At 44.5% G+C, this 25,000-nt stretch overlaps 1 protein-coding gene across 3 annotated transcripts in view; it reads left to right on the plus strand.

Moving 5' to 3' along the window:
• LOC122261826 (spen family transcriptional repressor split ends) overlaps window positions 1–25,000 on the plus strand; it is a 140,884-nt gene that overhangs the window by 3,883 nt on the left and 112,001 nt on the right. For all 3 annotated transcript variants that reach the window (XM_086543496.1, XM_086543498.1, XM_086543497.1), the window contains exon 2: window positions 15,076–15,396. In XM_086543496.1, coding sequence (XP_086399622.1) covers window positions 15,076–15,396 — 321 coding nt within the window. The remainder of the gene's footprint in view (window positions 1–15,075; window positions 15,397–25,000) is intronic.

The following is a 25,000-nucleotide window of genomic DNA, read 5'->3' on the forward strand; positions in this document are numbered from 1 at the left end:
TTTAGATAGATGCATGACTTCTTACTATTTTCTTACTATTCTTACTTACATGTAAACTATTCTTCAAATAAACTATATCAAATCAAATCTCTCACTCTCCCTTTTTCCTTTTTTACCCCTCTCTCTCTCTCTCTCTCTCTCTCTCTCTCTCTCTCTCTCTCTCTCTCTCTCTCTCTCTCTCTCATCCTCTCCCTCTCTCCTCTCTCCCTCTCCTCTCTCCCTCTCTCCCTCTCCTCTCTCTCTCTCTCTCTCTCTCTCTCTCTCTCTCTCTCTCTCTCTCTCTCTCCTCTCTCTCTCTCTCTCTCTCTCTCCTCTCTCTCTCTCTCCTCTCCCCCCTCTCTCTCTCTCTCTTCTCCTCTCCCCCCTCTCTCCCCCCCCCTCTCTCTCTCTCTCTCTCTCTCTCTCTCTCTCTCTCTCTCTCTCTCTCTCTCTCTCTCTCTCTCTCTCTCTCTCTCTCTCTCTCTCTCTCCCTCTCCCTCTCCCCTCTCTCTCTCCCTCTCCCTCCCTCCCCTCCCCCCCCCTCTCTCTCTCTCTCTCTCTCTCTCTCTCTCTCTCTCTCTCTCTCTCTCTCTCTCTCTCCTCTTTCCTCTTTCTCCATTCTCCCCTCTTTCCCCGCGTCTCTCTCTCTCTCTTTTCTCTACTCTTCTCTTCTCTTCTCTTCTCTTCTCTCTTCTCTCTTCTTTTTCTCCATTCTCCCCTTCCTCCCCGCCTCTCTCTCTCTCTCTCTCTCTCTCTCTCTCTCTCTCTCTCTCTCTCTCTCTCTCTCTCTCTCTCTCTCTCTCTCTCTCTCTCTCTCTCTCTCTCTCTCTCTCTCTCCTCTCTCTCTCTCTCTCTCAAACTCTACCTCCCACTCAACCTCCCACCCTCCTCCCCTCCTCCCCCATCCTCAATATGTAACTGGAAGGAAGTCTTGAGACGAAAATCTAAATCTCGATGAAGATTTTATACCTTAGGCCTTATTTTAATTTTACGTCTTGTTCACCACTGACAGCAACATATTGCATAATATTCTTTTGCTTGATTACGCATACGTTTCATAATGTTCAATCTTCATGTTAAGACGCAGGAAAACCTCGCCAAGCGTAGACGTAATGGCGGCTCCTACATTGAGCGGGAGTGGTGCAACTTTACTGGGAGGAGTTGCCAGTCATCGCCGGCTTACGGAACCCATCACTGCTGCCACTTCTCCGGTGTTGCCCACAGCATATTGTAGCTTGAGCTGGAATTCTCGTTCACAGAGGGTTATTAAAACCTTAACAGGCGTGTCAGAGGAGGAAGGTTGAATCACTGGAGCTTATTTCATCGGGACAGTTCTTCAGAGTCGACTTATTGACTAATTTGTAAAATAATAGTTTCTGCTATGAGTTATTTTTTTCCTGTCCTCGGCGGATGATTGCAATGTAAGAAGTATGGTCTTTTCTCAAATAGAAAAGGGAGGGATGTGATCAAGAAATGAGTGAGCGTTTCAAGCGAGTGAGCCTAACTAGGAAGTTGACTTGATCCTTGCCAGAATAGGTGGAGGTCGCCTATCGCCTGCGGGGTTGCCAGACGGTATACGTTTCAGTACTTGGAAAATGATGCACCCATTGACGCTCTCTGCCATTCTGTTGCTTGCCCCAAGAATAAGATATTTTATATAAGGCCATAAATGCAGAAAATTAGATGCTTTATATCCATAATTTGGTTCTCACTCACATTCAGCCTATGCATTTCAGCTTCTGTTTTTTTCTGGTCAGCATTGCTTGATCTCGAGTGAAAAAATATACCTAATCTGTTCAGTGTGGTGCAGAATCAAAAGGACACCAATACACACACGGACTCTCTCTCTCTCTCTCTCTCTCTCTCTCTCTCTCTCTCTCTCTCTCTCTCTCTCTCTCTCTCTCTCTCTCTCTCTCTCTCTCTCTCTCTCTCTCTCTCTCTCTCAGCAACACATACACACCCACCAATACACACGTACACACCCACTAATACACACGTACACACCCACTAATATACACGTATACAACCACCAATACACACACACACACACACACACACACACACACACACACACACACACACACACACACACACATCAATACACACCAATACACACACACACACCCCAATACACACGCACACATACACCAATACACACACACCAACACACACACACAGACACACGCCAATACATACACACATCAACCCGCACGCACACACACACACAGACACACACACTCACACACTCTCACACACTCTCACACTCACACACTCACACACTCACTCACACTCACACACTCACTCACACTCACACACTCAGTCACACTCACACCCTCACTCACACTCTCACTCACACTCTCACACACTCACTCACTCACACACACACACACACTCACTCACTCTCACACACACACACACACACACACACACACACACACACACACACACACACACACACACACACACACACACACACACACACACACTAATACATACACACACACCAATACACCCCCACCCCCACCCACAGTCTCACCAGTACATATGTGTGTGTGTGTGTGTGTGTGTGTGTGTGTGTGTGTGTATTATATTGTATAATATATATATGTATATATACATACATAAGTACATACATACATATATATATATATATATATATTTATATATTTATATATATATATATAATACAACATATGCATGTATGTGATACGGATTGTTTATACGATATAATAGTCGCTTTAATTTCTGAATCTGCTTGTTTTCTCAAGTGAACGAGCTTCAAATAGACCATGCGGTTTGAAGTTCCCTGCGCATGGCAACAGTACGGTGGAAGCGGTATGGTGTGAGTGGTTTGGTACGGTGCGAGCTGGTAACGGTACACTCTGGTTTTTGTGTTCGTGGCTCCAAGGTGGTCACTGTAAAGCGCTCGCCAATGGACCTGTTATATTGATCATTTCCATTATTTTAGGTCACGACCAGAATAAATTCAAAGGTTTCTTACTATCCAGGGTCTATGTAAGTGCAAAGGTTCAAAATTACAAGAATACGGTAGCCAAGTGGGTTGCGGATGGAGTCTGCGGCGTGGGCCCATTTTCAACGCAGGAGCCTCGCCGGTAAACATTCCAATATGACGGCTAGCCAAGTATACATTGGGTGCTTCACAATTATCTCTGTTTTTCCTTTCCCTCACTATGGGAAGATGTTTTCCTACTGCATTAATTTTATTTTATGTTAATTACGAGTAGTTGTTCGGTCTGTTATTCGTCTGCGATTGGAGAGAGCGTGAAGGGAACAAGGAGTCGACGGGCCGGATGCTCATATTCCACGTTGTGAGCATGTGGTGTAGGCAAACGGCCTTCTTATTCTACTTCGCATTTTCGAGCAATCCGTCACCACACTTGCTGCTTAAGTCAAATTGCTAGAGATTCTGATTCTCTGGGGGTATTGAATAGGATACGTCTCATATTCGTCTACTTTCTTAGTGGATATATTGGACTTGAGAATTTGTCGATCGCATATAATGAATGTGAACAGTAGTAGTGAATATTTTCATCTATTCTGTATATTTTCTGTCCAATCATGTAAGATGGTCTTGATAGCAGAATATATATCTCTATCCTAGTTTACCGCCCAGTTTGTGCTCCGCTTCCATTCTTCAAAACGGACTTGACTCTGGTGTATGAGTCACGCACCTACCAGATAGGAACATTTTTTATTAGCCAGTCACCCTTTTTTGTTGTTGATATCACCCACCCTATATAATTGACCATTCTCTTAACATTGAATGTTAACAGCCAATTCACGTAGAATATGAGCAGTAAATATTTGGGTAGGATCCTGATCTGATCCTGTTTCGTTATATCACAAATTTTAAGATCACGTGCAGCATGCTGTATTTAGTATATTTATGGTTTGTAGGTCATTTATTGTATACATTATACCGGGGAAGTGTTTTTCATATATCCCCCAGCGTTGACTTAAAATTAAGTAATAATCCTTAAGCTTAAGTCGAAGACGATGAGTGATGAAATGGCAGCGTTTGTGGGAAGCTCACGTGGAGTAACCGTAACACACAGGAAGCTTAACAAATGTGGAGGCCAGCCGGGAGAATGTTCCAGCAGCAGCCCTGACTGGCCACGGGCGGTGGGAGTTGTGGTGCGGGATCTTGCCTTACCTCCGCTCCCCGGCTTGGTTCTCCATTCCACACGCAACACTTGTTTGATTTCGCCCAAGCACTGTTAGGCACGTGAGAAGGAGACTTATTTACTGGTTGCATTTTTGGAGTTGATGGCATATGTAACTTTGCATTGGTATCGTATGATTATACCGTGTACGAAAATGAACTTTTACTTATTACGTCGACCATGAGAGTTTCCATCTCTTTGGCTATTCCGTTTACGTATAAGTAAGTTCTCTCAGACCGCTTAAACTCTTAAGGAAATGGGGATCAACTTTGTATCCTTGGCGTTGTGCTTATGTTGCCGTTGGGTAGAACTGAGCCGGTCTACTGCGGTACAATGTGTGTGGGTCGCGGCCCTTCTCTGGATGCCGGCTACCACCACTCTTCTTCACCTCTACCACCTGGACTTCCCCTGATGTGTTTTGATTGATGTGTGATTTTATGCCACATGCACTTCTGTCGTAATCTGACTGAACTCTAGTACGACGGAATTGGACTTGGTTCTTAACTCTTAAAAGGTGACAAGAAATTCGTAGGAAGGATAAAGGGATTACTGTTATATTAAAAAAAATAATAATAACACCAAGATATCTGAAACACTCGTGCAAAAGCGAGGACATATTTTTACATCATGTCTCTGTATCTTTACCTGCAGAGAGAGGGTAACCCAAAGACTTTGGATCGTTTATATATACTTGACTTGCTTTCCGGCACAACTGACATTGTAATATGAAAGCAGATTTTGGGCGAACATAGATTGTATTAAGAAATAAACATCAGCAAGCTCTTGATATCTTCACGAGTTAGAGGATTGTAAGATTTTACTTGGATATTCCCCACGAACTATAGCATCGTTGCCTCCGTCATGCACGTTTAACACAACCGCCGTCCCGACCAAGGGGGCAACGGCCGTTAGCAACCTACACTTGTCAGTTTGGATCTTGTATAGCCTACGTGGGCTCTTATGATATATGCAGTTGTTCTGTGGCTATTATAGTGTAGAAAGGTTTCCTTCTCTTTCCGTTCGTTATTATGCTGGTGTATTTTGAATTTTGCCTTAAACGGCTGATCTTTTTCTTGTACTTTCTACGGAGTCAGTCGCCACATGGGATCACATGACAACTGGATCCACTTCGCATGACAGATGATGTTACAGCATTAAATTTGTGGCATCTCTTTAGCATACTGTTTTATTATAAAGCACTGCCCTTCAACTGTCATTCCCACTTTATCGTCAACTTCCTCTGTCACCCTTGTCCAGTATGATCATCTTTTCCTTTTCGGGTTCCCTCTACAATCCGCTACCCACCCCTACATTTTCCCCTGTCTCTCTCTCTCATTGTCTGTTCCCCTTACCCTTCCCGATTTTTCTCTGCCCGCACCTTCCTACTTCCACATGTCTCTTCCTTGTCGTGACTCTCTCTCTCTCTCTCTCTCTCTCTCTCTCTCTCTCTCTCTCTCTCTCTTCCTCTCTCTCTTTACCTCTGTCTCTGTCTCTATCTCTCTCTATCTCTGTCTTTGTCTGTCTGTCTCGCTCTCTCTCTCTGTCTCTTCCTGTCTCTCTTTCTATCTCTCTGTCTCTGTCTGTCTCTCTCTCACTCTGTCTGTCTCTGTCTCTCTCTCTCCTCTCTCGCTCTCTCTCTCTCTCGCTCTCGCTCTCTCCCCTCTCTCTCTCTCCCCCCTCTCTCTCTCTCCTCTCTCTCTCTCTCCTCTCTCTCTCTCTCTCCTCTCTCTCTCCTCTCTCTCTCTCTCTCTCTCTCTCTCTCTCTCTCCTCTCTCTCTCTCTCTCCTCTCTCTCTCTCTCCTTCTCTCCTCTCTCTCTCTCTCTCTCTCTCTCTCTCTCTCTCTCTCTCTCTCTCTCCCCCCCTCTCTCTCTCTCTCTCTCTCTCTCTCTCTCTCTCTCTCTCTCTCTCTCTCTCTCTCTCTCTCTCTCTCTCTCTCTCTCTCTCTCTCTCTCTCTCTCTCTCTCTCTCTCTCTCTCCCTCTCTCTCTTCCTCCTCCTCTCTCTCTCTCTCCCTCTCTCTCTCTCTCTCTCTCTCTCTCTCTCTCTCTCTCTCTCTCTCTCTCTCTCTCTCTCTCCTCTCTCTCTCTCTCCTCTCTCTCCCCTCCTCTCTCCTCTCTCCCCTCTCTCTCTCCTCCCTCTCTCCTCTCTCTCTCCTCTCTCTCTCCTCTCTCTCTCCTCTCTCTCTCCTCTCTCTCTCTCTCTCTCCTCTCTCTCTCCTCTCTCTCTCTCTCTCTCTCTCTCTCTCTCTCTCTCTCTCTCTCCCTCCCTCCCTCCCTCTCTCTCTCTCGCTCTCTCTCCCTCTCCCTCTCCCTCTCCCTCTCCCTCTCCCTCTCCTGCTACTTATTTTAAGGGATTCTCTACGATGCATTATATTAATTCAGGAAATTATTTACTTGATTATTTTACTATTGCCCAATGCTCTTCAATGAATTCGTCTGCTTAGCGTGAGTGTTTGTGTTAGAGAGAGAGAGAGAGAGAGAGAGAGAGAGAGAGAGAGAGAGAGAGAGAGAGAGAGAGAGAGAGAGAGAGAGAGAGAGAGAGAGAGAGAAAGCAAGAGCATGCTTTCTCTTCAGTATATTATGGAGAGAATGTTTCTAATAGCAAGTGTTTATAAGTATAGTGTAAAATTTGCTTAGCCTATGCAAAAGCAGCCTATTCAAAGGTCAGCTTTAAACTGTATTTAAGCTTTTGTAGAATAATGTGTTTTGGTATTCGTTACAGAATACCTGAAAATAAAAACGACAAGAACAGTGGTCGGCGCTCCCATTTTTTTCCAGCATCATCTAAATATCGCCATGATTCACCGTTTCCAACATTCCCAAGACTTATTTGCACGTTGAGGTGCGCTTATCCTGGTCAGCAAATATTTGAGAAAGACTCGTCAGAATGATATGGTTATGCAGTTAAAAGTCCAACCAAGTACGAGAAGGAGCAACTCGCCAGAGGTAGAGAAAAATGATATTTAACCCCTTCAAATAAAACACTTTCAAAATACAGGCCTGCCAATCTGAGGTGGAGTTAAAACGAACGTGTGAATACATTGCTGGTGTTGTCTTGGTTGCTGTGGGTGATAGGGTTAGTGAATCAATGAACCGTTAGGGGTTGGTTGTTGTTGTTGTTGTTGTAGTGATGTTGGGGAGAGATGCATGGAGAGGACAACAAGGTCGCCGGCGCTGGTGGTGGAGCTTGTTAAACATAAATCGCATTTTCCTAGTGGCCGAGGCGAGCTGCGTCACTCGCACGCCACGGCTCCTTTTGCTTGTTTGTTGTTGAACTGCGTTTCGGTCAGTTCCTGCTCTTGTTTGATTTCGATGTCTCCGCGCCCACACGTTGGTAGATAGTGTTTGTGGTAGATTACAGATGCGCATATTCGTTTCCGTTTATGAACTCACTCACGTGCTTAGATGTTTTCTACAAGAATTGAAGCTTTTACTTTATTTGTAAGGTTATTTTATATTTTATTGCATTCATGTTTCAACTAACCATTGATATGAAGTATATAAACTCCGTTACATTCATTTTAAGTAGACATTTTGTATAAAACGCAAATAAAGGTTGGTTGGTTTGCGAGCATAAAGTGTGTCCCTGCGCGAGACTAGAGTGGGGCCCTGTGCGAGGCTACCGGTATCGATGTGAGGGGTAGTTGCCTTTTAGTGGGATGATTATGATTTTCTCTATTTGTTCCCAGTATTTGGCGGTTATTTTTTCTTCAGTGCTGCACATAGTGCAATAGACGAAGGCGATGACGTAGTTAAAAAATTCATCTAATGCTCCGTGTGGTTTCCATAGATGAAGTGTGTAAGAAGCAAAGAGAAAGGTGGTCTGGCGTCTTCCCGCGCGGCCTGGGGCGGCGGGAGCAAGGGGAGGGGGAGTGGAGTGGGAGGGGAAGGGGGGATGGAGGGAAGGGGAGAGAGGACGGGATGGCCGGGTGTGTGTACGCCAAACATTGCCACGTAAAAAATACCACCAACCCACCCCTCCTCCATGCCTCACGATCTCGGGTCTGCCTTTACTTATCTTTTTAGTTCTTCTTGAAGTGGGACTTATGTTGGGACTGTGTACATTCGCTTCTGTGTTAGAGTATGTAAGGAAACCCCCCGAACCCGTGGTGAAATGATCACCGCCACCACCTCCGCCTCCATTTGCTTGTTGGTCTCATTTTTCATCTTTCTAGTTGGTGTCGCAACTCATGAGCAGGAATAGGGATGCTGATTTGGGACAAATGAATGGGAGGCAGAGGGTAGGGTCTCCATAAGCACAAGCTCTGGCGTCGGCGGCCGTGGTTGAGGAGCAGATGGTGAGTGTGGGATCCTGGATGGGGTGGTGGTTGCTGGTGGCGGCGAGAGACCAGATGAGGCAGTTTACAGCGGTCTGGTCGCTTCGAGTCTTACAAGACCTGCTTGGTTGATGGTCTAAGGAGTTTCCCTATGGGGAATGTTGTCTTTGTAGTCGTGGTACATTTCGCTGTTTTACAACCAGGATACAAGCTCATGGTTGCAGCGAAAATATTGTAGCAATTGCACATCCTGTAGCTATGTCCCACTTTCGGTTTGCAGTAGGCTGAGTTATCTTTCCTTAGTGCTTTAAAGTTAGGTAGGGCCTTCAAGTCTTCGGAACGAGTGAGATTGAATGTTACATGAGAAGAGGCAAGGTGTGAGTGGCGAGGTGAGCCGTGTACCACAAGGGTGTGGTGGTTTTATGTGCTGCGTAGTGGTGGCTGCGTGGTCAGTGTGGATGCGGTCCCCGGTGACCTGTAAGGGCGAAGTCCTGTATTCATGAGATATACTTCAAGTTTCCCCCGTTTGTTCCATTTCCAGCCAGATGTATGCTCGCCGTTTGGAAAGCCGCTCGACTCCGTAGGAGGGTTTTCGCGGGGTACAATAACACTGTATGGTTGTATATAAGGCTTCTTTCGCTGATCCGTGAACACAATGTCCAGTTGCTATTGTCATGTAAGAGTACATGAAGTAAATCTGTCTGCCGAGATCAGAAGGATCAAGAGGCGTCTCCGTGTTGCTGAACGTGCGCGAGACTCCCAACTATATAACTCCATATGATGCCCAAGCTGCACCAGTTTTCCATATGGAAAACTGGTGCACATTTTGAGTTCATACGATAGTCCTGGCAAGGGATTTGCCGTCAACATCGGTGCAAGTTAAGAACCTGTGTGGTGCTTGGTTTTTGATAGTGAATGTTGCAGACCCAGAATTCAAAGCACAATGTTGTGAATGATAAAGCTGGCAGTATTGAAGAACTTACGTAAGGTCACGCAAAACAGGAAATTGATTGTGGTGCGCCAGATGCTGTGTTGGCCTTACAGCACGTACAATCACACTCTGGTATTGATTTATTGTCATAATGTAGGCCACATGGTGATGGTCTCGCCGGGCAAGAGGACAAGCAGGCTAGATAAAATCGCGGTTGTACATTCACACGCTGCCGTTCGAAAGCTAGTCTTACAGACGTTTAAAACTTACCCGTTGGAATGATGCATTACTCACGGGGCATTCGTGAGGATGATGTAGCCTCTGTGATTCTCATCTTTTTGATTTTTGGAAAGTCATACCGTAATTATTGTGGCACTTACATTCTGTGGACATCGGTAAATGACTATAGAACCATTATGGTACGATCTAGAAGCTTGGTGTAAAACCAGGGTCACGTGGTATAGGGGTCCAAGTTCGGGGTTACCGTGTGCCAACACAATTCAGACTTGGCGGCAGCCCCGAGACAGCCAGTGCATGTGGAAACACTGTTTCCTCGTAGGTTTAGCCATTTGAGGTGAGGGTTCTGCAATTTAGCGCATTCTTTTGTGCATTGTGTAATGCACAATTTATTCTTGTATGCAGTTATATACGCACTCTCGTACCCCTCACACACTCATTCACGCATTGTGTGCGTTTGCAAATAAAGATAATGTTTTGAGAGCATTTGTGTTTGATTAAACGAACTGAATATCGTTGTAGGTATAAGGAGATTGAACGAACTGAGTATCGTTGTAGGTTTAAGGAGACACACTCCGTGCATTTTCGCAACATTGGTGCAGTACAGTTAGTTGGGGGGATGCGAGTATGATGTTGGCAGCGAGCTAGGGTGGTGGTCGCGTCACAGTGGTGCGTCACAGCCGGCTGCTGGTGTGTGGTGGAGGGGAAGAGGGGTAGGCTGAGGAGGGCGGGCGGGCCCTCACCCGTTCACCAACCTCACGCTTGTTCTCGACTGTGCGCCCGAGCATTGTATTACCTAGTCACTTGATAATGGATAAGTCTATGTAAGAAGGTCCATGTTCTCACTCTTCTAGTACATGAGAATTGTTTTGTGAAAAAAATCACTGACAATTCGTCGTTTTTTTTTTTTTTCTTAATTTGTCTTTGTCAGTTTCACCATCTCTTCCTCCTTGTTACGGAGGGAGTTTGGCAGACTTCAGTTGCAGGGTGGCTGGTTAGAGCACGGTTGGATGATGTGTAGGTTGAAGGTGTCGTTATGGCCCGCTATGATGTGCACGGGGCGTAGTGACAATCCTTTGTACTCACCCACCCCGAGTCAAAAGTCTCATCTGCCACTATCAGAGCTTTACCGCGAACGCCTCTTAATTTGAGATTAGATAGCGATAACGCAGACTCCTCGCATGATACGTTGCTGGACACACCAACGTCCCTACATGCATGAAAAGCACACACACTCATGCATGAATGCAGTTCCGTGAGGCATGCACTCTCACATATACATGAGGGGAACCTGAACACTCGCCTAAACGCACACGTGTACATACATCTGCAAATGCACACACTCCATGTATGCCTACAGGGAAATATCCGGTGTATGCGAATGGCAGAGCACATGGGTACTTGCACCACAGAAGCACACACTCTCTCTCTCTCTCTCTCTCTCTCTCTCTCTCTCTCTCTCTCTCTCTCTCTCTCTCTCTCTCTCTCTCTCTCTCTCTCTCTCTCTCTCTCTCTCTCTCTCTCTCTCTCTCTCTCTCTTTCTTTCTTTCTTTCTTTCTTTCTGGATGTGGGTACTTGCACCACAGAGGCACACACTCTCTCTCTCTCTCTCTCTCTCTCTCTCTCTCTCTCTCTCTCTCTCTCTCTCTCTCTCTCTCTCTCTCTCTCTCTCTCTCTCTCTCTCTCTCTCTCTCTCCCTCTCCCCTCCTCTCCTCTCCCCTCTCCCCTCCCTCTCTCTCTCTCTCTCTCCTCTCTCTTCTCTTCTCTCTCTCTCTCTCCTCTCTCTCTCTCTCTCTCTCTCTCTCTCTCTCTCTCTCTCTCTCTCTCTCTCTCTCTCTTCTCTCTCTCTCTCTCTCTCTCTATCTATCTATCTATCTATCTATCTCACACTCTCTCTCACTCTCTCTCTCTCTCTCTCTCTCTCTCTCTCTCTCTCTCTCTCTCTCTCTCTCTCTCTCTCTCTCTCTCTCTCTCTCTCTCTCTCTCTCTCTCTCTCTCTCTCTCTCTCTCTCTCTCTCTCTCTTCTCTATCTCTCTCCTTCTCTCTCCTTCTCTTTCTTCTCTCTCTCTCTCTCCCTCTCTTTCTTCTCTCTCTCTCTCCCTCTCTTTCTTCTCTCTTTCTCTCTCTTTCTCTCTCTCTCTCCCTCTCTCTCTCTCTCTCTCTCTCTCTCTCTCTCTCTCTCTCTCTCTCTCTCTCTCTCTCTCTCTCTCTCTCTCTCTCTCTCTCTCTCTCTTTCTTTCTTTCTGGATGTGGGTACTTGCACCACAGAGGCACACTCTCTCTCTCTCTCTCTCTCTCTCTCTCTCTCTCTCTCTCTCTCTCTCTCTCTCTCTCTCTCTCTCTCTCTCTCTCTCTCTCTCTCTCTCTCTCTCTCTCCTCCCCCCTCTCCCTCTCTCACCCCTCTCCCTCTCCCTCTCCCCCTCCCCCTCCCCCTCCCCCTCCCCCTCCCTCTCTCACCCCTCTCCCTCTCCCTCTCTCACTCCCTGCTTCCCTCCCTTCTCCCGTTTCCTTTTAAAATCTTGAACTTCATTTTGTTTAATTTATCTCTAGCATTCATTGGATCTTACATTTTATGGGACTCCAGCACATCGACATGTGAAAGCGGTCATTGACTTAAGCCAAGGAACTTCCGTAACACCTGTAATGTCTGCCTTGTGTGGAAAACCCATGAGTATGCTACACGTCAGAACTCTCGCACCACACATGTCCACGTACATGTACACTCAAGTGCACACGAATGCACAGTGCCATTACATTTACACCCCCTGTTCATACACTTTGTTGTAAAAGTAGGGGCTTAAATGCGCACTTAACACCACCATGAGAGTGCTGGTGTGATGATGGAGAGGCCCAGTTGTAGGTCTTACATCCGCCGCTCTCTGACAACAGAAAGGGGGTTGGAAGCAGGTTAGAGCCAGCTCGGCCAAGTACGGTGTGCAGCAGGTAAGATGGGCAGGTCACAGCAGGTTCTGAGGCGTGGTGTGGTTGGAAGGAACGTGTTTGAGAGGTTGCAACAGCGGTCTTGTGCTGCCGCCCCCGCAGGCTGGGACGGGCGGTGTGGGTCGCTGCCGCCATTCCATCTGCCTGTTTCCCGCCAGATGTAAGATTATCGAGCCTCGTTACTATGCCACGGCTTTGTCTCATTGTGTTTAGACTTTTGACTACAACGGGTTTCATTTTTATGGACAAGATTTCGATGTATCTTTTTGAATATGAATTATGAAAGGACGATTTAAATTGATGTCAGATTTCGTGCGAACAGCACCTGGACCTGACTGGCTCTTACTATGACGTCACCACTTGAACATGAAGTCATCTCTCGCTCCACCTATGGCAGTAACCGACAGTACGTTACCACATAAACCAAGATTTTTCTCTTCCTTCTTAGTCGGGGAGTACCATGAAGTTCAATTACTAAAAAGCTAGGGCGATTTTTAAGAACAAGCTGCGATCTAGACCATTAATAGATAAGTTCAGTGTGATAGGTTGAAAAGTAGTCGAGAAGAGAGCAAAAAGCTTTCTATAAAGCTCATAAGAAAGCATTTGGTCGAGTGCTGTGGTTTCCCTGCCATGATTTTATGCATTTTGCTACATACTCAGGACTTCGTTTTAAACTCGGCTATTGTCACAGGAGAAAGGACAGTCGGGTGTAGGTGGAGAAACTGGTCGGTGTACTGAGGTTGGGCCACTTTACACTAGGGAATATGTTATTGTCATCAGAGGAGAGGGACTTGTTTAAGAATTAGAAGGCCTCAAACAGAAATAGTAAACTTTCCAATATAGTTACTTTGGGGGAATTGGAGCTGCTAGGAAGGCTTGAAGAAACGTTGATGCTAATAGTTGCTAAGGTCGTGGATACGTGGAGCAAATTGGCGCCTTTGATGAGATTGTTAATGGCGTGCAGATAAGGTTGGCCAGCGTGATGGAAATGGTCGGGGCGGTGTTGTCCGCCAGCCAGGGTCTAGAGGATGGTTGTTCCGACCCTGTCATTAGTTAACCCTGACCATTCCCTTGTCCCACTTGCCCCCGACCCTCTCGCCTTCGCGCGCTCTTACCTGGCCTGCCTTCCGTCCCCTCGGGTTCCCTCCCTCCTTTCTTTCGCTCTCTCTTTCCCTCCCCCTCCTTCCCATTTTCCCGGTTCTCTTCCTTCAGGGTAATTGAATGTGGTCGGTAGTTCATCCCAAGGTTATTGTAAAATGTCACGAGGTAATATTTTCCCCATGCGAGTCACGGGGGCTAAACGAGGCGCCTTATTTGCCATGTTTCCACATAATCCTTTTGGCATACAAACTACTTTGTAGTGCGAATCAATAATAGTGAAATGGTTTTGTCTCTCGCAACACACGCTCACGAACTCCTCCAAGCAAATATGCTTCCAGCGTCTTTCAGTACGCATTTATAAGTGTATATACATCTCCGTTATGAATGCTCCCTTGACGAGTGCGGAGGTGCCACGGAGAGGGACTTGTATTCAAGAAGGGATGAGGAGGCACCTCACGAGCTATAAATACCAAGCCGGTGTGTCGGCTCCCTCTCCTGTCGTCTTCACGAAAGAGAGTAATGTCGGCATACCATGTGACTTCCCCAGTAGTTCACTGTTATATATTTTTACATTAATTTGCACCGGTTGGCAGAGAGCCAGCATGTACGAATAGCCCACAGAAGCAGTATATTAAGGCCACCCTTATCATACACGGAACTTGTGTAAACCCCTTTATTCTTGCAATGTGAATGCCGTCGCATCTTGCCCGGGATTTAATGTGATGGTCTGTGGTCGTCCTTTGAAACTCCACTCTTTTTATTCATTTAATCGATTTAACTTGAGTCAATGTTTAGCACTGTGTTTAGAGCCCTATAGGTTTGGAAAGTAATGGTAAACAGTCATGTAGAAATCAGTATATTCATTTTAGTTGTCTCCTTAGAGCTCGGCTTGCTTCCCGTAAGTCGATGTCGGTATAGCTAGCGATTCTTCTGAACAGACTAATGCATGTAATACAATCTTTATTTCCAATTGGATTCATTCCCTTTTACTTGCACTGGGAGCAAGTACACGACTGTGCATTTTGAGTGCTTAGTAGATTGAGGCCTTGGATGACAGGCAGGACGGCAGGCTGGGGATTCCCGTGTAGCAAGACCCCGACTGTGAGGCTGGGGGGCGTGCTGCTCACCGCCTCTCGTCTTCTTTGCTCTTTGTTTACAAGGAGAATGGCCATGGATATAAATAGAGATAGATTTAAGTGTATGTAAAGAGGTGTTAGATTCCTTTGTTAACCCTAGAAAGCATGGCAGCTTCGCTTGGGGAATGATCCAAAAGGAATCTTACACTATAACTACGAAGGACGTTTCTATGTTTATGGTGTTCGAAATTCGACACACGCTGAAAACAACGGACTTATCAGTTTTTGCTCCCCGTTTTATTTGTTCACAGTCACCTTATAATAACTCTATTTTGCATTTGTTTCTTTCAGTTATGGCCCCGTGCAAAGTGTTAAGGTGCTGGCGGGGGGCGGAGTGGGCGGCGAGGAAGGGAGTGCAGGTATATGCGCCACCGTGGCCTTCGTGGATATCTGCTCGGCAGCTAAGGCCCATAAGGCTGATAATCGGTTGGAGGACCGCTGCCTCAAGACTACTTACCACGAGGCCTCCCTGAGTGCCCTCTCCTCGCCCCAATACACCCCACCCATTCACCTACATAGGGAACCGCCCTCCCACCAGTACACGCCCACGCCACCACCCGCGCCCAATTCTAACAACCCTGCCCTAGCCGCCCGCAGTCCCAGATTCTCTGGGTAAGTAATTTTGTATATGCATTTTAGTTACCTAAGGATAGTCTATATGAAGCGTTCGCAAATCCATGATATGGATACGCAGTTTTATACGAAATTATCAATATTTCAGTTTAAAACTAATGTTTTAATTTGTGAACGCTTTTGTGTTTTGTTATTCGTGAACTGGTGCTACAGTACATGGAGCTTTACAATCCATCCTTTCATATGCCGGCCCGTGTTGTGATTACGGTGACTGGTGCCACACCAGAGAGGGAGTTTATTAGCTGTTCTACTTCGAATGTGTTCCTATCGAAGGTTTGGAACACAATACCATAGCACATGTGACTTAAAAACTGCAGTGATGTCTCCGCAAAATGCTGTGTTAGTGGTTTAATAGTGAAGTGTCAAGCTTTTTCGCAAGATTATACGTCATTCCTGTGTAATAAGCATACAAAGTGTCGGAAGTGGCATTCGAAAGGTGGTGGACATATGTATATAGTGTGTGCCTGTGATATTTTTCATATTCTTTTTGCCAACGGAAGCAACCCAATGGAGGATTATATCCGGATACCTGCCATGGAATTAAGCGCCGGTCCTGGGATGTACAGCAAGTACGGGATTAACCTTATATCGACACTTCTCGACTACCGACGCCTGGATGGAAGTATGGAGTCTGCTGCTTGCTCTTTATTGTGGCAGATGATCATCTCACTGTGTAGTGTGATAGTGTGTAGTGGTGCCAGGTGCTCAGTGATGGTGCTAAGTGAGGCTTCTTTTGGCCACGAGCACGTAGATCAACCGTGCAGTGATCAGTGGTAATGTTTCCCCTTATTTGTAAAAGATATGAGGTTATATCCAAGTTGGTATGAATCAAAGGCTATACTTATAAGTGCAGTGCTGTCCATACCCTAGTGATTATATCTATGATAGTGTTACAGTGTAGTGCTTAAAATAAGCAAAGTAGAGTTGATAATACTGTGAGTGTGTGGGCAGAGTGGGAACGTGACCACGATGGGGAAAGTGACGGCAAAGGAATGTGGCAAATGCGGCGTTTAGTACCGTCTACGGCGGCCGTGCTCTCAGGTAGGTCTACGGATGGATTGTAGCTCATTATTTGTACTGATGTATCATGTTCACTTGTTGATTATGCGAACTGAGTATTAACAGTGAAGCATTGATTCCCCAAGTGAAACCTACGCGCAAGTCGTATTTGTGTCTGTGATGGACTCACGCATTACTTGGATAACAGCCGTTGGGTTTGTTGATACCAATTATTCTGAAAATGTTTAGTGGAATTGGGGTTTTTGATCTATGCGATGAGAGAGAAGCCAAACAAAACCACCGTTGCTTAGTGACCGAACATAGCATGTAATTGTTTGAGCATTTATATACGTTTAGAGAGCGATTCCTCTGTTAGACATTAATGTGTTTGCTTGATATTGGCTGTCTGATGTTCCGAAGTGAAATATCGGAGTATTATTAATGTTCTAAGACGAGTAATGAACGATATCAACAGCGTAACGTGTATTGCGTATGAGGCTGAGGAAGGTGATGAATGCCAAAGCATGATTAGAAGGCTCGCGGTGGGTTGATGTTCATGTAATACTTGCTAGGCAGGTTGATTACAGATCGGGCTATTTGATGGTGATCCCAGTATTAGGTTCGGAACCAGCTCCCCAGTTCCGTTAACGTGTTTTCCCCCGGATTTCATGACGTAAGCATTGGAGATGCAGTGCGCAGTAGAGGCAGAGCGCCACCTTCCAGTATGTGGAGAGTACCAGAAGCTGTCCAGGTGGGAGGGGGGAGAGGGTGGAAGGGGAGGGGATGTTGGCAAGGAAGTGAGTCATCCATCGATCTGGCGTCATGGACACAGCCACCACCACCTGCAGGCCCCGCTCGAGAGACCTCCGCCTACCTTCCAGCCTTCTTCGCTTCAAGATTGGCGAACATCCCTCCTTCTGTATGGGCGTTGCGTCTCTCAGTTATGTTGCGTTTGCGACTCTCCTCTGTGTGTGTGTGTGTGTGCTGCTGCTATTTGTGTTTGCCTGCGCGCATGCGTGTTTAAATATGTATGTCAATGTATATATATTTAAATATGCATCTAGATATTTGTAAAGTTGAATTTAATTCTAATGTGGATTGGATAAACTGGATTGTAGTAACGCACATTAACGGTCGTCACTTTCTTTGGGGAATTGGTCGTTATGTGCATTCGATTGTTAAGTCACCCCTGCCTTTTTGAGTTCATTCGCATTATGAATCAACCATTGACTGTAAAACCAACTCATGGAATTTTGTAATAAGACCTCAAGATGAACCAAAGCAACGGAGCGGTTTCATCAGATATCGCCTTCACAATAAAGCTTGCTTGATCCTTCCTACGTCATTTTCCTAATATATAAAAAAAAACATATTGCGTATGAGGCTAAAAGACGCCTTTCTCACTGCCATATAATGGGAAATGGAATTAAATTTCACTTTTTCAGATCATTTGTCAGGTTTTCTTATCTTATGGAGAAATAAATAAACATTGTTAACCAAGATTTCATGTTGTGCTACCTTTATTGGGTTTTATCGTTGAAAATCTTATGATTAAGAAAAGCCATGAATTTATTTTTATCCCGGCATTCGTTGAGTGAACTTGGGGAAGAGGAGCATGAAATGGCCGTTGCAGGAGTATACATTAAGGTTTTGGTAATTCCAAATTGGAGGCTTTAAGAAGTATTATGAAACCGTGTTGAAGACATTTTCATTTTTATTATAGGTGAAGTTTGCATTCCCCACACTAGGAACATGAACGTATCAAACCATTTTTTCTCCAGAATATTCATCTCTAGATGAGAATTCGAGACTAACCGTAGTTACTTACTTTGATGCTGCTCGTCTCACGGAAGTTTGTCTGTATGTGACAGTTTACTAAGCTTTTCCTGATAATCGTCACATCAGTTTGTGTTTTTCGTTTCCATTGAATATATTTAACGTACAATTTTCATTTGACTACTAAAGGTATAGAATTGAATGACCATATCATCTGGATTCTATATTTTGACATTATAGACTCTTTCCTTCTACGAAACAACTTGGGTGGGATTGAACCACGCACGCCAGTTTTCTTACCTTATAAAATGCCCATGAGTTTTCCAGGGAGTGAAATGACTTGGTGTTTGAGGTTCGAGAGAAAGATCACGATGAAGCAATCTCAGAGAACACGTGGACACATTTTGTTCGTGATATTTATAAACCAGCTTTCCTTGTATTAACCGTTATCAAAAACCTTATATAGGAATGTTCAATTTTGTTCCCATCATACGTGGTATCTGAATCTTAATTTCAGTTAAAAGTACATGGTTATTACACTTATTCCAAGCTTGATGCCTTTTTCTTCTAGCTGCTCATCAAGGAAAGGTCGTCGTCATATCTTAGGTTTCGGAACATATTCGTGGAGTTGAGTGGTAGCAGCGGTCACCTGATGGCTCTGTTGAAGCTATTAGTACGCTGCCATAACATTACGCCATGCTCCTCATTGCACATAATCTACCTCACATGCAGGCCATTGGAGTCCGGGCTACCGGTTTCGATGTAATTTGAGCGCTCATCACCATCCAGTGTATCCAAGTCGTTTACATTTTTACCCGTCTTTCGAAGTTGCTAAGGCGAGAGGCGATGATTAGGTAGGCAACGTACCTCAATACATACCGTGCTAGGGTTCACTCGTTAAGTAATGGCTAAATAGGGAAGAAGTGTACTCTGTAGCGTTACACCTTGCTCGCCAAATGAATGGTATTCTGTTCCAACGATAAAAAAACGGAAGGTCCCTCGCAGAAGACTGCCAGCTATCCCCAATAATCTCGTCTGAGGGAAAGAAGACTTGTCTTCACTGCTGGTAGTGGCTTAGGATGTGATGTGCATGGCGCGCAATGCAAAGTTATGGTCCGTGTTAGTAGTATGTGTATGGTCACTGTGACTCAGTTGCTTGACGGCGAAGCTAGGTGGTGCAGTTGTTAATAGATTGAAAATTGTCGATGTTTGGACTTGCCAGGTTTAGGTCCTGTGATAGTTCTTGCATAAAGATGACGCATATCTATTGTATTCTCCATCCCTGATTTCAAGTAGAATATTAAAAGGTGGCACATGTGAAGGTCTAAAAGCGAGTGTCAGATAACACACGAAAGTTTCAAGTTCTTGAATAAGTGGGTTATTAAAGACCTTTTTTATATATTTTAGATTACGTGCGTACGGAGAATTGAAAAGTATGGTTTACGTTCCGAAGGTTGATTATAATACGTAGTAAATATAATGGCTCAAACACACACACACACACACGCAGAGAGAGAGAGAGAGAGAGAGAGAGAGAGAGAGAGAGAGAGAGAGAGAGAGAGAGAGAGAGAGAGAGAGAGATTCAGACTTTAGTCTAGTATTTTCGTATATGATGCTTGCTGTGTAGTGTGGGTACTGTAAAAGAAGGGGCAGGTTCTCTGGTGAAAGTATGAGGCTGCGTACTGTAATGCAGATTGTCTTGCAGGCTGTGATAGTGAGAGTGTGGTAGTGCGGTGTGTGGTGCAGGTTGCAGGTTGCAGTAGAGGCGGCACCCTTCCCCTCCCATCTCTCTCATGTCAGGGGTCGCCTCCCTCCCCTTCCCTCCCCATCTCTCTCTCTCCTCTCTCTTCTCCTCTCTCACTACTTCCTGTCGCGGTCCCTCTCCTCTCTCTCCATCCCTCTCCTCTCTCTCTCTCCCCCTCCCTCTTCCTCTCCCTCCCTCCCCCCCTCTCCCTCTCTCTCTCTCTCTCTCTCTCTCTCTCTCTCTCTCTCTCTCTCTCTCTCTCTCTCTCTCTCTCTCTCTCTCTCTCTCTCCCTCTCTCTCTCTCTCTCCTTCCTCTTCCTCACACACACACACACACACACACACACACACACACACACACACACACACACACACATACATACATACATACATACATACATACATAACCTTTCCCTTCCTCATTTCTCTCCCTCTCCCCTTCCTCCGGTCTTTATTTTCCATTCTCACTGCACTCTTCTTCAGTGCAACTTCTATTTTTCGGTCAAATTGTGCATTACCCGCCAATATGTGCTTTGCCTTTTTTCTTGTTGGGTCTGCAGGCTTGATTAGCCGACTCGCTTCCGTCGGGCGAGGAACGAGCCAGGGTAATGTGGGGCAAGTCGCGCTGGTATATTGAAAGTCTGACCCCGAGTCTCTTACGTAAGGAGTATTTCCGCCAACGTCTGTGACTCCGTGAAGAGATCGGCATTCTCCACTTGCTTCCTCTGGGCAGCCTATCGTCAAGGAAGCTAGAATGGATGAACTTAAAGGAGAGATATGTAGCTCCTCTTATTTATTTCTCTTAGCTATCTTTCGATGTAGATTGGACGCCATCATTTTTCTAACATTACAATTGACTACATGTTGATAACTATGTTGCAAAACAAGGAACCACTGAGAAAAGTCAAAATTCTCGTCGGGGAAAATTAATGGAAAAGCAAATACTATCACGCTGCTATTGATTTAGATTTTCTTGTCGTCGAGGTAATAACCTCTTTGAACACAGAATTCATATCCTGATGAATAGTCTTCGATGTGCATCTGAATAACTACACGGTTTAGTTCTGAATCGTATGCAAAGCTTTGCTTGTACGAACATTGACGGACTATTTTTGCATACATGATAGTTGTGGTTATTTGTGCATTTTGAAATATATGTATTATGCGTACTTCAAAGGTTATGTGTCTATGTGTATTTTCTATGTACCTGTATTGACGTCTTTAACATGTGTTTGTGCTTTGTGATATTGACCATGTATATGAATGAGTGAAAATGATAATTAAGATACATACTTGGCAAGAAGGAAAAAGCTAAAACGTTTATTGCTTTCTCAGTATCAGAATATACAATTTCCTCTCAAGTAGGTGTTTCTTCCGAGTCACAATTTTAGAAAAGAAAGGTAACAGCGCGAACTCTGAACACGTCGAGAAACCGTCTGAATACGAACGAGGGATCTGTGTGGCTAGCGAATGAAAAAAAGGGAATACGAGAAAAAAAAGATTAAGACTAAAAGTGTGATGCAAGAAAGAAGAAACTATTAGGCTGTGAAGGAAAGAGCAAACATTAAGGAGCGATGATGATTAAAAGAAGAGGTGTGTCAATTTGGTAGGTAAGAGTCTTGTGACTTATGAAAAGGGAAAACTTTTTTTTTAGGAATATGAAGATACACTAAAAGAATGTATGTTATGTATGTATAGTGGTAAAAAAAACTTCGAATATCGGTCATTATTCTTGGGTATACTAGGGGCTCTTATCAAAACGACCCCTTGTTGACATTGTTAACATTTAATGAATGTTGATAACGTCAGATATATCTTTCATTTCATAGGTGATAATTTTAGCATATCTGTTGTTGACATAGTTACAGAAGTTTATCTATACTTGCATAACATCAGAATCATGTGAAACGAGGAGCACTACACGCGACTTTTTTCACCTCGTCGGTCGTCCATCTAGTCACGCCAGATGATTGCTTAATTATTTGTGATATCTTGGTTCTTGAGATTATCCCGGTGACTGCTCACTGGGTGCGACTTGGACGTCTTGTTCTCTTATTCTTTCTTAATGCCTCCATTTTTACACCATACCATTCCTCTTGCCACATCGTTTTGTCATGGATACTAGGCGGCCGTATTGATCCTCCTTGCATTGCCGTTGCTAACGTAAGACGATTTTTCCACACTATTTTCTGGTCAGTGACTCATTTCTTGATATTTGTCTGTTTTGTCTATGGTCGTATAATTGCGCACTCGATACGCATACGTGTTGATATGCAATGTAGATAATTTCCCGCGTACGCAATGATTGACGTCGTTGTTATATCTGGAACGGTATCTTGATTTATACACTCCCCGAAGTTGTCACATTGCCTTGCGTTATCTCAGAGTTTTCCTGTTATCATTGCACGTATTATTATAGTTTCAATGACTCGATCGAGAGTTCGATACTAACAGGTTTCTTATCCTTCTCAATAGTCGGAATGGCCAACCTTTATGTAGTGAGTGGTCTGTCAAAGTGTATCTGTTCTGGGACTACTGAAGAGTCACTCATGTGTGACTGTATGGCGATTAAAGGCGGTGAAGGAGTCCATAGCTTCAGTAGATAATCCAAGCAAGAATTGGTTGCATTAAGGGATGCACCGCGTTCAGTTAGAAACTGCATTATCTGGTGAACCTTTTTAATGGGAGGACATGGATAGTAACTACAGATTTTCAAAACCGGATATAGAATTGAATAGGAACTGACGAGGGCGCGACTTGAGAGTCGACAGTTATTATACTGTCATGAAACGACCCTTAGGGCATCAACTCAGATGGAGTATAAGAGAATACCTTATCTAACAGCGGTTTCATTCATATTTCCTGAGTATGAAAGACTTTTTGTGTCGTGGTGTATTAGCCAATCGGAAAAAGTGAATCGATCAGCTTCTCTTTGTGTCGCTGCCAACAAGCGGTATATAGATTTTTAAAAGACATGTCGGCTGCACTCATGAAGCTACGTCTCTTATGACGCATTGGACATTACTGGAACTCATGTGTTTATGAAGGCAGACGCCCACAAATATAACAGAAAAGTGTTCCCATGGTAATACTTCCCAACAAACATTCGGCCTAGCATTTCTTATTCTAACATCACGTTTTACCCAACGTCAATACAGGGTTCATTTCCCTTGGTACCTTCATAAATTTTTGATATTACAGACTGGAATTACAAGGGGTATTTCGTGACTTTTTCGAGATTGTTCGCCATGGCATGTAGTTAGACCATTCAGATCGTTAATAGCTTTCTGCGACCTTGGCCCTGAAATGAAAACTAGATATGGAGTAAGTGTTTAGACGTCGATACTATGGCATGTCTTGTGTTGAATTTTACAGCTTAGTGTTTTACTAATTTGAGAAATGTTTGCATCGTCTGTATTAGATATGCAGATTGTAAGTAAAGATCACTTCAATTGAATTACATGGCGTTAAAACTCGCATTTGACGGTGTGTAGGGGTGAGGGGGGTTAAGTGTTAGGAAAGATTCGTGTTGAATATTTCATAATTCTGACCTGTTCATCCCAGCCCATCATCCTATACGGGATCCTACGCACGTACCCTTCACGCCCCACCCATTTTCCCAACGCCACAATTCCTACTGGCGTGAAATCTGGACTGCCCTTCTGTTTCCTAGTACTTTCTTCGCCACAACACAGTGAACCAACATTCAAATGTCTCCAATCCATATCCTGCGTCCGTTTGGCACACGGCGAATCAGTCATGTACCCTTCTTCCCGTACCCACAGTCTTTGTTTTGATCCAAAAAGTAGTCGTCGTGACCCTCGCCTCTAGCCCAGGGTCTTCTGCCTTGACTTCCCCCCTCGCTCCTCGCATCCTTCGCCCCCGAGCGCACGTTCTCTCTCATCCATATTTAAGCATCCTTCTCCCCCATCCAAGTTTTATTTGGTGTGGGCGGAGGCGGTTAGAAATGCTGGTACGGGAAAGGGTCACGATTGGAGTGTGCGTGCGCGTGTGGGTGTGGATGTGGATACGAACACGAATACTAATACGAATACGAATAAGCATAAGTATATGAAGGTGGATGTAGATGTGCATGTGGGTGTAGTTGTCTGGAAAGGAGGATGGAGACACAACACGCTCTAGAGGGACGCGTTAGAGAGTTGTATGGACGGCTACGAAGAGGAATGGGTTATAGCAAAGGTTTAGTCGGGTGATGAGTCACGATGTGGGCGGAGTCGGTTGTCTGGCGGGGATGTCATCTCGTTAGTCACGGCGTAACAATTGTGTATGTTAAGCCCTGTCTGTACCGGGTCGCGTGTAGTGCGATGCGCCTTTCTCCTGTTTCAACTCTTAGTAGAAATGTAGTCATGAAGTCGGGAAGACTACTATCATCTTTGATCGATGCCATATACTATATTATTCCGTATATCAGATAAGAGGGCTGGTAAACTGCTTTGTATGATACTGGTGCACGGGAGAATTGATTTAACATTTAGTGAGATATTGGAGGGAATCATCATCGGGATATCTATATATGATGAAATGCCTGGAATTGGATTCGTAAGTTTTCAAGATAATTCAAACTTGCTGTTTAACTTGTCATATTACTTCAGTCCTGATGGTGTTTATATTGAAAGGGTATGTACCAGTTCCATTCGAAGGATGGAAATTTCATATTAAGGATGAAAGTGCCTTTTGGAAGAAAATAGACAATTTGTAAATTTCATTTCATCACAATTGAAGCTTGATAACTATGTAAATGAAGAGAAAGGGCAGGAAGTAATAAAAGCTACAGTGCAAAAACTTTTGAAAGTTGAGATATTTCATATCCATTTTAAACACCAAAGATATATTACAATAATATGTAATACTTGTTCTTGATGGTTAAGAGAGTGGGGCTATCATTGTGTCTGGATCTCTTTGTTGTAGGAACAGTAAGTGTGCGTTAACTCTGCTTCTATGAAAACGTAGGAACATAAGTAAAAATGAAGTCAAACAGCCACAAGAAGAAAGAATAAAAGCGTAACGTTTCAAGTATGGCGGAATTCCTCATCAGACAATAAA

This window comes from Penaeus japonicus, unplaced genomic scaffold, assembly GCF_977035675.1.
Source record: "Penaeus japonicus unplaced genomic scaffold, GWHDUDI00000001_assembly GWHDUDI00000013, whole genome shotgun sequence".
NCBI classification, from domain to species: Eukaryota; Metazoa; Arthropoda; class Malacostraca; order Decapoda; family Penaeidae; genus Penaeus; species Penaeus japonicus.